The 13110-nt window shown below is 38.3% G+C and overlaps 1 protein-coding gene across 5 annotated transcripts in view; it reads left to right on the plus strand.

The window, feature by feature from the left end:
- Positions 1–13110, plus strand: part of CAMTA1 (calmodulin binding transcription activator 1) — a 2166856-nt gene that overhangs the window by 1920877 nt on the left and 232869 nt on the right. For 3 of the 5 annotated variants that reach the window (XM_044056441.1, XM_044056437.1, XM_044056442.1), the window contains one exon: positions 5476–5550. The exons of the other annotated variants lie outside the window; for them this stretch is intronic. In XM_044056441.1, coding sequence (XP_043912376.1) covers positions 5476–5550 — 75 coding nt within the window. The remainder of the gene's footprint in view (positions 1–5475; positions 5551–13110) is intronic. 5 annotated transcript variants of the gene reach the window in all.

A 13110-nucleotide genomic window follows, 5' to 3' on the forward strand; every position in this document is an offset into this window, starting at 1 on the left:
TGTGGTTTCAGAGCTTTCAGACCCGAGATTACCAAGCATGTCTGTGTCATATCCAAAAATTTGTCACTTTTCCACTCTGACACTTTCTCTGACAGATGGGCCTGACTGTGTTGGATCCATAAGGATCTAAAGGCTGTAGCATCAGCACAGGATCTGGTGGATTTGGATCAACTCTGATGGTTTCTGGGCTATTCCTTCCTCTCAAAGCCTCGGTGGTGGACAGTTCGACTCTGGCCTCATTGAGAGGCAGAGCTGAGTGGGGTTGGGTTTTGTCCCTCACAGGCTTCTTTGGATCTGGTGGGGTCAAGACTAAGTTCCCCCTTGGCTTCAGCTTCCAAGGTAGCGGAGATCTTTCTCCTCCTCATTGGAAAAGACACCTTTACCCTCTTTTGGTTCACCCTATACTCAGCTGCCTTCTGTAGAAACTGGGTCTTTTCATTCTGCCCTGTCAGGACAGCCAGCCATTTCAAACCTTGAGGTTGTCCTCATTCAGGACACTGCTGGCACTTCCGAGTTCTCTCTGGAACCACTTGCAGAAGAGCATCCTCAGAAGCAGATGTGCAAGAGGAGGCACCTAGACTCTCCACAAGAGTCTTTAACCAAAGACACTGACTTTGATGAAGGGGAAGTGTCCCCGAGATCACCCCTTGAGGATGTTTAATTTGGAGAGATTCTTGAACTTCTAAAACATAAAGCAGTCTAGTTTTCTGACCCATTTCCCAGGAGGAGTCAGTGTTCCTCGAGGCTTTTGGGAATGGTTCAGCTATGATTTAGGTATTCTCAATGGCAGAAGAGATGGTAGACATCATCTCCCTCCAGGCTTGAAAGGATCTGGATGTCACAGAGCCTGTCCCTAAACATCCAGACAAATATCTTGTTGTACCTAAAGATAAGACTCATTGGAGCAAAGGTTCCCCTGTGTTTGTTATGGTAGTTGCAGAAGCTACCAGGAAAGAACTAAAGTTCTTCTGTCTCTCCACCTAATAGGGTATCTAGGGTTCTGGACGGGTATGGGAAACATGTCTATGAGTCAGCGACTTTTGTCCTCAGATTTCTGAATTATTTGACACGTTACCAGGTTTCAGAGGGAATTGATCAAACATTTTTCCAATACCCTCATAGAATCCAGTTCTATGAAGGATAAGAAAACATTTTCTTCACAGCTGACCACCTTCCAGTGTTTTCCCAGTGCTTCCATGAGACTGATATTTTATGCCTCAGAGGGAGCTGCTAGAGTGGCAGGTTTAAGCTTAACTGTTAGAAGGCATGCCTGGATCCACCTCTGTGATTTTGGTGTGCCCTTCAAATCTTCATTTATCAATGCCCCATTTTGATTGGTCTGCTTTATTTGTTCCTGAGGTGAAAGAGACTCTCTCCAGGAGCGAGTAGGATGGGAAGACTCTTTTGCCATGGGAATCTAGTTTTCTGAAAAGACCTCCTCCTGAAACCAGAGAGGAGATAAAAAGTTGTGGTTTAGAAAATTGCAAAGTTCTTCCCAAGACTCCTTTGGAGAAAGATCCCCTCACTGCAGAGGGAGGAATTCCAGTGGAAGACGCTGTCCTCATGGCAGAGGTGGCCGTCAACATCAGGGCTTCAGAGGTTCTTACTTAAATAAGCCCTTTCAGCATTCCTGGATGGTTACTGAACTGCTGCACTCTGGAAGCAGTTGGGGGACACCTCTGTCTGCACCCACAAGCCTGAACCACCATTACCAAAGATTCCTGGATGCAGAATATCATATCCAGGGGCTATTAAATACCATTCTCCCCCCCCCCCCAAAATGCAACAGAAAAATTCCCTACATGCCACCCAGTCAGAGAAAAGCCTCAGCTACGGAAATAAAAAAGCTGCTAGAAAAAAAAGAGTCATTCAGCTGGTTTCACCATACCAGCAAAGTCCAGAACTTATTCAAGATTCTTTTTAGTGCCAAAGAAGACCAGGTACCTCAGACCAGTTTTTGGTCTCAGCACTCTAAATCAGTTTATGAAACACTTGAAGGTCCAGATGGTCATGGTTCAGTCCATCTTACCTCTTTTAAGAAAGGATGATTGAATGTGCTCTATAGATCTTCAGGATGTGTACTATAATACCAAGATACACAGGCAGTCTAGAAGATACCTGCCCTCCTGACTGGGAGTCAGTCAGTCCCAGTTTAGAGCCTTACCCTTTGGTCTTAACACAACTCCCCTGGATGTTCACCAAGTGTATGGCAGTAGTTGCAGCTCACTTGAGACTGCAAGGATTCTGGGTGTTTCTGTATCTAGATGACTGACTCCTTTCTGCTTCTACCAAGCCTCTACTAATTGAAGCCGTGGTCCACTGGCTCGATCTTTGTTTACAGCTGGGCATTACCATAAATTATTCTAAGTTTCAGTTTTGCCCATTACAATCTCTGGAGTTCATTTGTGCCTGTCTAGACACAAAATCACAGATAGCAAGTCTTCCTCAATCAAGATTTCTCCCCAGTTCACCACATCCTTATGTCATCTCAAAAAGTTTTCACTAGGAAACTTTATGAAGGTAAATGAAAAAGATTGTCTATTTGGGCCCTTCAAAGACAGACCCCTTTTCCATGCCTATTCCAGCTAGTCTCCATTTTCTAGCTTCCATCTTCAATGAATGAGCTAATTATTTGACTCTTAAGGTGCAATTGGCTGCTATCTTAAATTTCCACACTGGTGTAGATGGCTTCCTTAGCTTCTCCAAAGTTAAGTAAAGCTTTCTTTAAGGGGAATTTACTGCTTCACACTCCAATAAAAGATCCAGTACCTTCATGGGACCGTATGCTGGTTCTTCAAGCCCTCACTCAGCCCCCTTTCAAACCATCAGCAAAAACTGAGTTAAACTTTTTGTACTGGAAAACACTTTTTCTAGTTGCCATTACCTCAGCTAGACAGGTATCAGAACTCCAAGCACTTTCTTCTCAACCACCTTACTTGATTTTTCACAAGTTCACAGCTTCACTTCAGATTAACTCTAAATGTTTACCTAAGGTGGTGTCAGAAGCTAGCCTCAATCAGCCAATCAATATACCTGTCTTCTTTCCAAAATTCATTTACTAGATGTTCATAGACAGCTCAGATTTTACATTCACAGAACTAAAAATTTCAGGAAGTCAGAACAACTGTTTGTATCCTTTTCTAAAGCTAAATTTGGCACAGCAGTGTCAAAAGGGACTCTAACCAGATGGCTCACTGATTGTATCACCTTCGTCTTCCAAACCAAAGGCCTGCCATTACCAAAATGTCCAATAGCAGAGTCCACCAGGTCTATGACCACATCATCTGCCTTCTGGTCTGAAGCAACCAACCTGGGCCTCTAGGCTACATAGTCCAATGCTCATAGCTTTATAACTCATTAAAAGTTGGACATATTATCTAGGAAGAGATTGACTTTTAGTTCCGCTGTATTCTTTAATATCCTTCTGTGAGGGCCACCCAAGATGACTCTAGCCGAAGACTCTGTCCCATCAGTTGAGGAGCAGATGAAAAAGACAACATCAAATATTATGATTATGTACTCACCATAACTGTACATCTGTGTTGTCTGTTTTTGTCCTTCCTCAACTTCCCATTCACTGTTCCTCCTTTCCCTTTGCCTGGACCCTGGTATGATCTGAGGGATGCCCTGGCTAACTCTTGCTGTGTGGGCTCCAGAGTTTCCTTTTCTGATTTCTTCCTGTTTCCCATCTTTTTACCTTTTGTATTACCTATTCAGAAGTACTATGGGCAGCTTTTTCCAATTTTAACATTGTGATTGATAAGTTAAAGGCAAACTCGATCTGAAGTAATGCACAAGTAGTTAGGGGATTGTGGGTAAGGGTAGGAGCTCAAACTACAGAGCATAAAGTCTGTCAAGCAGCTGAGGATGGATCAGAGACCCATCTGTTGAGGAAGGATGGAAACAGACAACACAGCTGCAGAATTATGGTGAGTACATAACTATTATGATTTAAATTATGAACAGATTTGTAATTCTTATCTGTCTGCACTTTATCTCTGCTCTTATAGCTAGGCTATTGGCCCAAGAACTAATTTAAGTCTTGCCAAGCTTATCTCAAATTTACCAAAATATTGCTGACTTGTGTCAATACCCCAAGGAATTTTATTTTTCAGACTTAGCTTATGATCTAATACTCATTTGTTAAGAATAACAGGTAAGCAATAACTTGTCATTGTTAATTTAGTTAATTATGTTTTGAATCAGTGCAGAGCATGGCAGAAATGTACTCCCAGAACAAGTATAAGTAACCAGTTTAACTATGTTGTCACTGAGAACTTAGTAGTAAACTTTACCTATCTTCTGTTGCTTCAATGAGTATAGATTATTCTACTATGGTGAAGACACAAAATATCTAGTACATTATTTGGTTTAAACTAAGTATTTGGTTTAAACTATGCAAAACTGTTAATTACGTTTCTTTTGATAAGATACTGCTGAACTTTGCCCACATATTCCTTAACAATGAACTTACACATGGTTATCCCATCAGTCAGCAGTGTAAATCTTTGTGTGCCCGAAGTGAGTTGCCTTTGTTATTTTCAGCAAAAGCAGTCTTCCATCACTTAAATGTTTGATCCAAAAGTTATCACAGCTTTGCCTTCTTGCTGTAATTAATTTACAGTTTAATTTAGTGTTGAATTTAAAAGCTGACTTTAAGGTTACTAATACAGGACCTGCAGAAGTCCTTTTTACATATAACAAATAAACCTAGTTTGTGGACAAACTCATCAGATGTTGTACTGAAGAAGTCCAGGACAGACTGGCACTAGAAGTAATGTTCATGTGTGGAGTTACAGTGCTCTGTGATTACATTGGAGGTACCCTTAAAGGAACTGTGCGCATTAATTCAGATAAACTGCTTCCTCATTGCTAATGTCCATTTATATCCCAGTCCAAAAGATTTGTATCACTACCACCTGAAAGTCTGTATACAGCCTAATGTTCTACCAGTTATTCAAAACCTTGTCAAGCAGATATGCTGAGCAAATTATATAATTCCCTTCTCCTTATCAGGTAGGGCATGTTCATTTGTTGTTTTTGAAATTGATTGCTGACTGAAGTCTGGCAGTGTGTGAATACATGAACCATATTTTTGTCTCTGGAAGAATAGGTTACTGAGCTGAAACCATAATTCTTGGAGTGTGTATGGTTAAGTTCTTAAAAAGTATCACAGGCTCTCTTTGCAACAGTCAGATTAATTTGTTTTCAGTACTCAACATCAAATATAATAGGGAACTGATAAGGATATATACTCAAAGCTTTGGGTAAAAGTTTGCCTTAAAGACATCCTGTGGTGGCAAAATTTCCACTGGAAATGACAAAGTGTAGATGCGAACCATATACTACTCCTAGATTTATGGTTGCAGGTGAGTAACCTGTTCTGTTTACCACTGGTTAAGTGTGCAGTTTAATTTCTGATATACATGACTTTAAAAGAACGTGTAATATCTGTGTATTTTATTTGATAACCAGATAGGCTTTCTGGACCCAAAGGGCCTGTTTTCAGAACCAACCTGGGCCTCTAGGCAGACACAGAGGAGTAAACAGGTAATGGCAGGATTAATTTCACAAGGTGTTTGGTATCACAGTTGTATTATAAAGGGCAGTCACATGATCAAACATTTCAGAAAATAAGAATATAATTTAATGCTGAACAGTCCCGAAGAATATTGTGTGCAGGTGTCTGTATATATGCGTGCTTGTGTGTTTTTGTTTTTTTAATATAGCTTTCCACATGCTTGCATGTGTGTGTGTGTGTGTGTGTGTGTGTGTGTGTGTGCACGTGTGCATGTGTGTGTGTTTTGAATATAGATTTCTACTGTTCTTTTTTTCTGGCTTGTAAATTTAATGATTTTAGTGTTCATCTAACAGCTGAAGTGGCCAACTATTCTACTTGGTGGGACAGGTGAATTAGCCATTTTTGTGCCTGTCCTTCCCTGGAGCTGCATGTTGTTTCTGTGGAAGACATTTGTTTGAAGATGTAGATGCTTTATCTTATTGTGTAATGCTACTGAAGAATGGGATGGCAACACAGTTTTAACTAAAAAGAACAACTAATATGAATGCTTCCATATATTTTGTTGGCAGTCAGCATGGAACAAATTACATTTATCTGTGGTAATATCTTCTGGGACTTTAGGTAAGGCAGAAAATATTCAGAATGCTGCTGAATAACATTCTGAAAATATAAGTGGCCTTTAGTTAAATGATGACAACAGCCATTTCAACAAGAGAATGTCTGACCATAGATATTTTATGTGAGGCTTGCACTCATCCATCAACAAGTCAAAATAAAAGCAAACGTTCCTTCTGGCAGCATGTATTTGGGATACCCTTGACACAAATTGGACATGTGTATGTATTTAATCAGGCTTCCTGCACTCTTTCTAGTTCACTTTTGCCAGTCATTTAACAGTCTTCTCTGTTTCATTTTGCATAATGAAAGTAATCTGCATGTTTTAATTTCGGTTCATACTGCTTTCTCTAAAAAAGGCAGTCAGGTTTCCCTGTGGTTGGTTATATGGTGATTTGCTGCATGACACTACAAATTGTTTTGTAAGATGTCCAGTATTGCTACACAGTACTGAATGTAGCAGAAGTGTGAGGTCTGTCTTAACATCACATTGCTGAAAAATGCTGAATAACTTGCTGAAATCGTGTTCCTCTGAATGAAGTACTTTTCTGAAAGAGGTTTCTGAGGGTGGGAAAATTAAAAAAAAAAGAAGTCGGTCAAGTTAGGAAGAAGAAATAAAGTAGGAACACTGACTAAACAACCCACTGCCTGAATTATTATCATAAATCCATAACCCTACTAACTGGTGGTGAGCTACTACAAATGCAATCATCCATGGCTTCTGAAGTGCAATTATTTGTTTTATTAGTATTTGTTAACCTGGTAAGTGAAATAGTTCAAGGACCCTTTTCAGTCATGACCTGGGCCATCAACATGTAAAGTACATTATAAAAGTAAAGAACAAAATAAAGCAAATAAAAAGTCATACAATAAAGTGAATACAAATGTAAGTACAGTATGAACATATTGGGAAATATTTATCAGAAATTAGGTACACATCTAGTAGATACAAAATATATATACACATTAAGAAAATTGCAGTTGACCGAAATATAACATATTAAAGATACTCTCTTGTGATATATTTAGCACATAGTTCAGTTGTTGTCATGATCCAATCCCAAGTAGACCCATAGCTGCTTTAATTAAATCTAGTTTCTATCTCTCCTTACCTTTTAAAGGCTGTGCAGTTCTCCAGGGTCAGAAACAACAGCCACTGAGGTTTTCCACCACAGCTTTCCTGGAACTTATTATAAAGGATTAAAAATACATAATGGTAATGTAAGACATAATTACAGTATGATATACAAGTTAATAAACATTACATAAATCATACTGACTGTATCTTGTATAGCATATATCATTGAAAGAGAGAGAGAAAGACAGCTAGGTGCACAGGCCCCAGGATAAAAAAGTGTCAGATTCCGGTGAAGATACTGGAGCCAGGACTAGAAAAATTGGCAGTGTAGAATCCTCAAGACACGTAAACATTCTTACAGTGTTGTTAGGTCAGGCTCAAGGGGAGGATGCTCCCCCTGTTGTAGAAGGAAGTAGTAGTCCACAAAAAAACTCAAAAATTGAATGGCAAAAAACCCCCCATAAAAATGACAGACTAGAATATTGAGGATAAAGAAGAAATTAGGTATTACTATTATGCAAGAATCCTAGATTTTTCAGAAAGAAGAAACCTAGGAAGATTAAGAGAGAAATTAGTGGAAAGAAAAATATTTACACAAGAACAACTGCAAAAAGTTTCAAATGCAAAATTGAATTCATTATTATAACAGATCCATCAAAACATTACACAGACAAGGAAACTTTGGGTTGCCTGGAAAAAAGAAGAAACATAGAAAGTGCAAAAATATAAAGAAAAAAACCTGGAGGGCTCCCTATTGTAATGGCAGCACTCGAAATGTCTAATGCCAACAAGACAGAGAAAAAAATGTCGAAACACAGGAGAAGAGTGAATCTCCAAAACTGGTCTTCTCCCTTAAAGTTTTTTTCGCTGGGTGGGGACAAGCCCCCACACCCCACAAACATGTCAAGCCCAAGATCGCCATATCTTGGAAAAAAGGGAATATTTTGAGAAATGACATCTCAGACTTAGTATATGTAAGTCCATTGCTTTTGCTATTCAGCCTCTGTATTTCAAGACTTGTCCTAGTGAGTCCCAACATTTCAAATGGCTACTATCCAGAGAGGTATAAAAAGGAAGCATGGACATGAAAAAGAGATCTGATACGGTGCATTGTTTTTGCAAAGTTGAAAGCCTAACTAATCAATAAAAAAGTATCTCCAAAGATATTTGAAGAGAAATACAGGCAAAAACACTCAGATATAGAACATTTCACAGTACAGAAAATAAGAAAAACAAAGGTGTAATGTAGAACAGAGGATTAATAAATTAGAACCTAAATAGAAAATGAAGGTATCGATTACCTGCAAAGTGAAGGATTTAGTGTAGAATATCCAACACAGATAATGTCACAGCATGCTGGAGTAATGAGTCCTCAAATTAAGGAGAAACAGGTGGAGTGAGAGACATCTAAAGAATAAATATGGACATGGGAAAGAGATTTGATATTGTGTGATATTTATGCAAAGGAGAAAGCAAACGTAATCAGTATACAGAAGCAGCACCAAAGATATTTAAAGTGAAATTCAGGCAAATGCACCCGGATATGGAAATTTTTTCCAATAAAAAAATAAGAAAACAAAGGGGAAAGTAGAAAAGAAGATTAGTAATAGAGAAATAAAATAAATAGAAACTGAAGTTATGGATTGATTACCTGTGAAGTGAAAGATGTAGTGTAGAAAATCCAGCACTGACGTAATGGATAACCTGTGAAGTGAAGGATGTAGTGTAGAAAAGAAAATCCAGCACAGGTAATGTCACAGCATGATAAAATAATGAGCCTCCAAATTAATAATAAACAGGTGAAGCGGGAAACATCTAAAGAAGAAATATGGACATGGGAAAGAAAAAAAGATTTGATATGGTGTAATATTTATGTAAGGAAAAAGTAAACCTTATTAATACAAAAAAGCAGCACCAGAGATATTTGAAGAGAAATACAGGCAAAGGCACCCAGGTACAGAAAATTTCACAACACAATAAAAAGGATTTTGTGTAGAAAATCCAACATAGGTAATGTTATAGTATGATGGAAGTCTCCAAACTTAGTTGAAACAGGTGGAACAGGAGGCATCTGATGACTTGCGCATGATGCTGTGGAGCCTTTAGTGGGGAAACCTGGACAGAAGTTCAGTTGGAGTTGCACAGCAAGGGAAGGAGCAGGAAATGGTGGCATCTCTGACACAGGCAGTGTTGTGGAGTGTTGGGCCAAACAGGATACAGCTGAAGAGGACATGTGAGAGGAAGATGTTCTGGAACTTTGTGTAGAATCCCCACAGAAAAGAGAGAGCAAAGAATGTGCCCTTTGTTTAGAAGAAAATGATCCAAGGGAAGAGTTACTTGATTTAATAGAGATGGATAGACATATTAAGGGTGGCTTAATGGCTAAGGTGTTTGCCTTACAAACACAAGGTGCAGGGTTTGAGTCTCACAAGGGATAATTGGCTAGGCTTAAAAAATGTCTCGCAAGGGCAGTTAGCTTAGTACTAACCTATGAACCTATAAGATTGATGAAAGAAATAGATTACAGAAAGTAAATATAAGACCCAAAATGGTACAAGTCTGATAAAACTGATAAGCACAGTAATCAAGACTGTTAACAGAAATTCAAGTGATAGAAGTAAATAGGATATAATAATGTGCGGCTAAGTTAATAATAAAAAAGTCATACCACAAAATCATAGAGCAATAAGGGAAAGAAAGAGAAGAAAGAAATGCTATCATGGCAGCATCAAATAGAGAAAAGTATAAAGCAATTAAGAAGTGTCACTGTTAGAATAATGTAGAAGAAGGAAAAGGTCAACAAAAATACTTAAAAAGATAGGCATGGTTAAAGCAACGCACAGTATCAGAACAAACCAAGATCTATCATACATTATTGCAAATAATAAAATTAAGATATCAGCAAGACAGAAAAGCTTAAAAGATATACAGATAAATATAAAGGAAAAGTATCAAATAAAGTAATTCATTGATAACCCAAAAATGTTTTATACATTACTGGGAAGCGAAGCAAAAGGAATAGAAACATTACCAAAAAAAGAAGAAATAGACACATTTTGGAGAAATGTTTATGAAGACCTTGCGGAGTATAACAATGATGCAGAACGAATAGAAAAATTAAAAAAAAAAACAATGATGAGTGTGCAAACTGTGTACTGAAATTAATGCAGAGTTTGTAGTGATTTAGAAAAACACTCAATCCTGGCAACAGAACAAAATGGTAACAAAAGAAAGTTATATGGAACAAAGGATCATTTGTTGCTAAATAAGTCCATTATAGAGAATTGTATAAAAAGGGAATAATCTAAGTATGGCATGGATAGATTACAAAAAAGCATTTGGCAGCATCCCACATTTCCGGATAAAGGAGTGCTTACAGATATATTAGACACAACCTTCACTGACCACAAAACAGTGGCAAACCACATGGCAGTTAAGGCATGACAAAGGACAAATTATTAACTTTGGGATTAAAATTCAAAGAGGGTATTCCAGAGTGATTCTTTGTCACTATTGCTGTTTTGTCTTGCCCTTAACCCATTAAGCTGTTTACTTAACAGATTAGGTTATGAGTACAGTTTGGCTTCCAGGAAACAACCTTAGCTAAAAACATCTACTTTTTGTAGATGACTAAAAACTGTATAGTTCATCAGATGAGGAGCTTAAAGCACAACTGCAAATGGTTAAAACTTTCTCAGATGATGTAATAATGTCATTTGGTCTTGATAAATGTGCAGAAGCAATGTTTAATGCAGAAAAGTTGCAGTACCAAGAAAATATCACTCTTTCACAGGAATGTAATATAAAGGAACTTGAGCAGGTGTGCATATATAAACATTTGGGAATTGATGAAGGATTAGCAATACAACATGAACAAATGTGAATAAAACTCTGTAAGGAATACTTCAGAATACTAAAACTAGTATTGAAAACAGCGTGAATAAAGTCCTAGCTATAAACCAATTTGGTCTTCCCATTCTAATTTACAGTTTTGGTGTGATTGACTGCCCCAAAAGATATTAAATCAGTTGGACAGGAAAACAAGAAAAATGCTTCACACTTATCAAATGATACATAAAAATCAGTCTGTACCAAGATTATATATTCCTCACTCTGAAGGAGGTATGGGCCTCCTGAAAACTGATTACATGTATAGATCTGCAGTTGTATGACTACATACATATCTGCTTACCTCATCACATCCAAACATAGTGAAAGTTTTAAAACATTAGGAGACAAAGTCTAAGATGACCTCAATACTTAACTTAGCTGAAATATTCTGGTGTCAAGCAGGAATAGAAATCAAACCAGAAGTAAACAAAAAGCAGACAGCAACTAAATGTGCCAAAAATGTAAGGAGAACGATCAGATGAGAAGGAAATAAATGTGGAAAAGCCATAAATATAGTAACAAATGTAGAGATCTCCTGGAACAACCCCATGCCGATCAGGATTTGGTGCAGGAATGATTAAGAGTAGGTTGACTACATACATATTAGTTTATAAAGTCCATTGGACATGTTGGAGAAACAGACAAATGTAGGTTCTTTACGAAAAGAATTGGAAACAGTCACATATCTTTTTGCCATGAGATACACTCATGGCAGAGGGTCTGTACACTGAAAGGACAGTGATGTGGCAAGACTGTTGCACTTGGGATCATGCAAACATTACAATATAAAAGTAGCAGAGAAGTATTGGAAACATGAACAACAAAGCATTATAGAGAATGATGACACGTAGATCACAAGTGATACCCATTACCAACAGTTCAAAAAATAGATGTGAGAAAAACAGATGTAGTAGTCCATGAAGAAAGCAGAATTAACATTGAGTATTGAAATTTCTACATCTAGTGATTACAGTGTCTTATGTACAGAGATATACAGGGTCATAAAAATATCAGGATTTGCAGGCAGAAATGAGAGCTTTGTGGAAGAAAGATACTCAGAAAGTTCCAGTAGTAGTAGGAGCAACTGATCTAATAAAAATATTACAGTCATACTTAGATACACTACCAGTACATGTAACTCTGTATGAATTGCAGAAAGAGTAAATTCTGGGCACATTACAGGTGCTGCATAGACCACTTTTGGGTAACACCAAAGACTGAAACTATACTAATTTTGCGAACTTTAATTATACCTTGATTTGGGAATGGGGTCCATTTCTATCATGGTAACACATATACTCAGCCAGTGGACATAACTAACCTGTTAGTGAAAACTTCACTTTCATGTCCCCACCACACGTACTTTATGACATCCCTACCATCTGTCCCCTACCTTGTATCTCTAAAGAGCAGGTCGTAAGCACCCTCTCTAAGGCCAAAACACAGCATCAGTGGGACCTGATAACATCCCAGGCTATGTCCTACATGGGCTCAAACAAGAATTAGCATCACCATTGGGTACTCTTTACAGTCACAGTCTAAGCACCGGCTTCATGCCAGCTGAATGGAAAACAGCCACTGTTATCCCCTTGCACAAAGGTGGTGTTTCTACCGACCCCAGGAACTACAGATCTATTAGCCTGACTAGCCTTATCTGCAAGGCTGTAGAGAGAATCATCATGGACCTTATCAACAAAGATATAGGTAATCTCCAAACACTAGATCCTACCCAGTTTGGATTTTTCAGTGGGCATTCATGCCTGTTTAACCTGGTGGACTTCTTGGAGACAGTCACCAGGTCCTTGGACAAGGAGAAGTCTGTGCATACAGCCTACCTAGACCTAGCCAAGGCTTTTGACACTATCCCTCACTCTGGCATCATTGACAAACTCTCCCAGATAGATATCAATCCCTATATTGTAAGGTGGGTTGCAAAGTAGCTCACTGATAGAACCCATGCAGTCAGAATAGGGGAGTCCACCTCCAACAGCAGACCCGTAACCAG

Source organism: Protopterus annectens, chromosome 14.part0 (assembly GCF_019279795.1).
Source record: "Protopterus annectens isolate FY-2018-M chromosome 14.part0, PAN1.0, whole genome shotgun sequence".
Taxonomy (NCBI): Eukaryota; Metazoa; Chordata; order Ceratodontiformes; family Protopteridae; genus Protopterus; species Protopterus annectens.